The 2,346-nt window shown below is 46.0% G+C and overlaps 1 protein-coding gene across 1 annotated transcript; it reads right to left on the bottom strand.

Moving 5' to 3' along the window:
* Positions 1–206: 206 nt before the first annotated feature.
* On the bottom strand, positions 207–1,496 carry LOC135975149 (uncharacterized protein F54H12.2-like). Its single transcript, XM_065565198.1, has 2 exons — positions 474–1,496; positions 207–368 (listed from the first exon to the last, which is right to left on the bottom strand). The coding sequence occupies exons 1-2, from the start codon at positions 1,494–1,496 to the stop codon at positions 207–209; spliced, it is 1,185 nt and encodes a 394-aa protein (XP_065421270.1).
* Positions 1,497–2,346: the final 850 nt, after the last annotated feature.

Here is a 2,346-nt window from a genome sequence, read left to right as displayed (position 1 = left end):
AAAACTCTCCACCGTTACGCTCCGCCAGATACAAGGAGAGCCAGTATTCACCTGGTTAGTTGTGTGGATGCGTGTTCACCACTAAGCCTAGGGTCTCTGAGACAGCTTGCCTCCAGGGAACCAATCACAAGGGAACACGTCTAAGAAATTATTTTTCGTGTAAGGGTCCATTGATAAGACACATGAGAGCTGCATAGTGTCCATGTTCACATGTAGTCAAACAGAACGTTTCTCCTCTGATTTATTTCTATGACATTGTCAAAAACCCCATACACAATCATATTGACGGTAACAGTTAGAGCCTTCCTAAAACGTATTTCTGCTCTCAGGTTCCCGGTTTTAATCAGGGAATAGTGATCAGCACATTCCTGGTCGGGAGACAGGTCAAAGGCAAACAAGGTGTAACCCTGTGCAAACTCCTCACGGTCGATTAACAGAGAACGCTCTTTCATGTGTTTACCAGCTGTCTGTACCAAATTCATGTATTCTCTCACGCAGCATCCTGCCTCGAAGTCTGGTTGCAGAGGCTTGGTCGGTATCTGTTCACCATCCACATACAAGGCCACAAAATTAATATCGTAATGTTTAAAATGAAAGGAATTTTTAGCATAACTTCCTCTAAAGGCATCGTTATCCACAAACCCTAGGACAAGCATTTTGGGTAACTGTCCCAAGAACAGGTTCTCCTGATTACTGACCCTGCTGCCCGCAGGAATGCTAAACACTTTCATTCCCACACAGTCCATGGGGTATTTAGCATTAGCGGTAAGCAGGGCCTCTGCGTGCCCCAGATGGACTCCTGGGGCCACCTGTACTTTCTTCACAATGTGCAGTTTAAAGCCTTCAGCCGCACTGCCCATTAAACAGAAAGCGTCTTTACTGCGCATCAGTTTAATTTTCACATCCACTCCGTTTAACAAAAGTTTTTCTTGAAAAAACAGGTTGCTGTGTAAATGGCCCAGCAGCTCTACCGTTCTGCTCTCTGCCATCAGCTTTGCATGCCTCACAAACCCTAGATTCCCTCCATCCAACTCTGTTTCTTCATGTTGCCCAGCAGTGTCTTTGTAAAACAGGCTGGCGAAAAATTGCGTGGCGAGGGCGTTGTTGCTGTAATTGAGCACCAATTCTATAAAGGCCCTGTAAGGGTAACAGTTGTTGCTTTGGCTTATGAGGCGGTCTCCCAGCGAGACATCCAACTGACTGAAAATAGAGGCCACGGGGTAATTCAACAGGCCTACTTCGGCGTCCACAGCGAGTTCAGTTCCGTCTCCTTTTACAATCTTGCAACACAGGTACAACAGTGTGTTGTTTAAATCCATATAATCTATGCCATTCCTTGCTATAAAAAAGTCAATGGGGGCAGACTCCGTAATGGCCGATAGAGGCGGCACATTGATGTAGATGCTTTTCTCGATTCTGGTCTGCGTAGGGGCTATTTGAAACAAGTCTAGTTCGGATTTGGTGCAATCTTCAGACCCGCAGTGAACAAAAGCCATGTTGATTAAAATATGTCTCTTTTACCAGGCAGAGCACGTCTCCTCCTTCGCCCAGGCTTCCTCTTGGACTTTCACTTATGGCGAGCCCTGCATGTCAAAGCCCTTCTTTTAAAGGGTTTCGGGGAACCTGTGCATCGCAGGTATGACATATTTCTCTTTCTCTTCCTCCTTTTAATGTACATCAGTCCCAATCCTTCCTGTGAAGCTGTATTCCCCACCTTCTCCAGAACAGCACGGGAGACATGACCTACCACATCTTTAGCTATGTTTTGAGTGGTGGTTTTTACGTGGGGTTTAATAATCTCTAGCTCCCTTCTCAAAAGTGGTACGACTTTTTGAAAGAGGCTATGAAATATTCCACCCATACCCGCTCCGTACATCACGGGGGCCCCATGATATCCAGGAAGGGTGTATCCAGCCTGGGCTTTGTAATAGTTCCTGTAGATGGTGGGGTCGCCATAATTTTTTGGGCTCGCCATAACAGGGTTTTGCTTTTTTAGAAACCTCGCTGTCTCCGTGGACGCAGATGCAGCTTGATGATCACCTTGCCGAAGCGATAAGAGACATGTCTGTTTCTGATCTGTCTTTATTTCAATGGTGATGGTGTCGATGTGGTGTTTACTGACATGGACGTAATGAGGTTTATTGTAGGTGATGGTAACAAACTCGTTGTTCCTTCCTCGGACATTGATGCAGCGTAACGGGGAACAGAAAAGTCCCCCACAAACTGGTGTTCTATGATATCTGTGTATAGATACAAGGAGTTAAAACCTCCTGTGATGTCTGCCGAGAAGGGGAATTTTTGGACGTTGCATTTGGGGCCCAAACCCAGAATGTTAGTTAGCTCCCC

The sequence above is a fragment of the Chrysemys picta genome, chromosome 13 (genome assembly GCF_011386835.1).
Source record: "Chrysemys picta bellii isolate R12L10 chromosome 13, ASM1138683v2, whole genome shotgun sequence".
Lineage (NCBI taxonomy): Eukaryota > Metazoa > Chordata > Testudines > Emydidae > Chrysemys > Chrysemys picta.
This window is presented reverse-complemented; position numbering and strand designations above follow the sequence as displayed.

What these genes read in the sequence shown, in the direction of transcription:
- LOC135975149 (XM_065565198.1), bottom strand. Translation starts at nt 1,496, where the DNA reads ATGGCTTTTGTTCACTGCGGGTCTGAAGATTGCACCAAATCCGAACTA. An exon ending in TGAGAGAATACATGAATTTG is followed by an intron (nt 369 to 473) that starts GTACAGACAGCT and finishes TCTCCCGACCAG; the next exon opens with GAATGTGCTGATCACTATTC.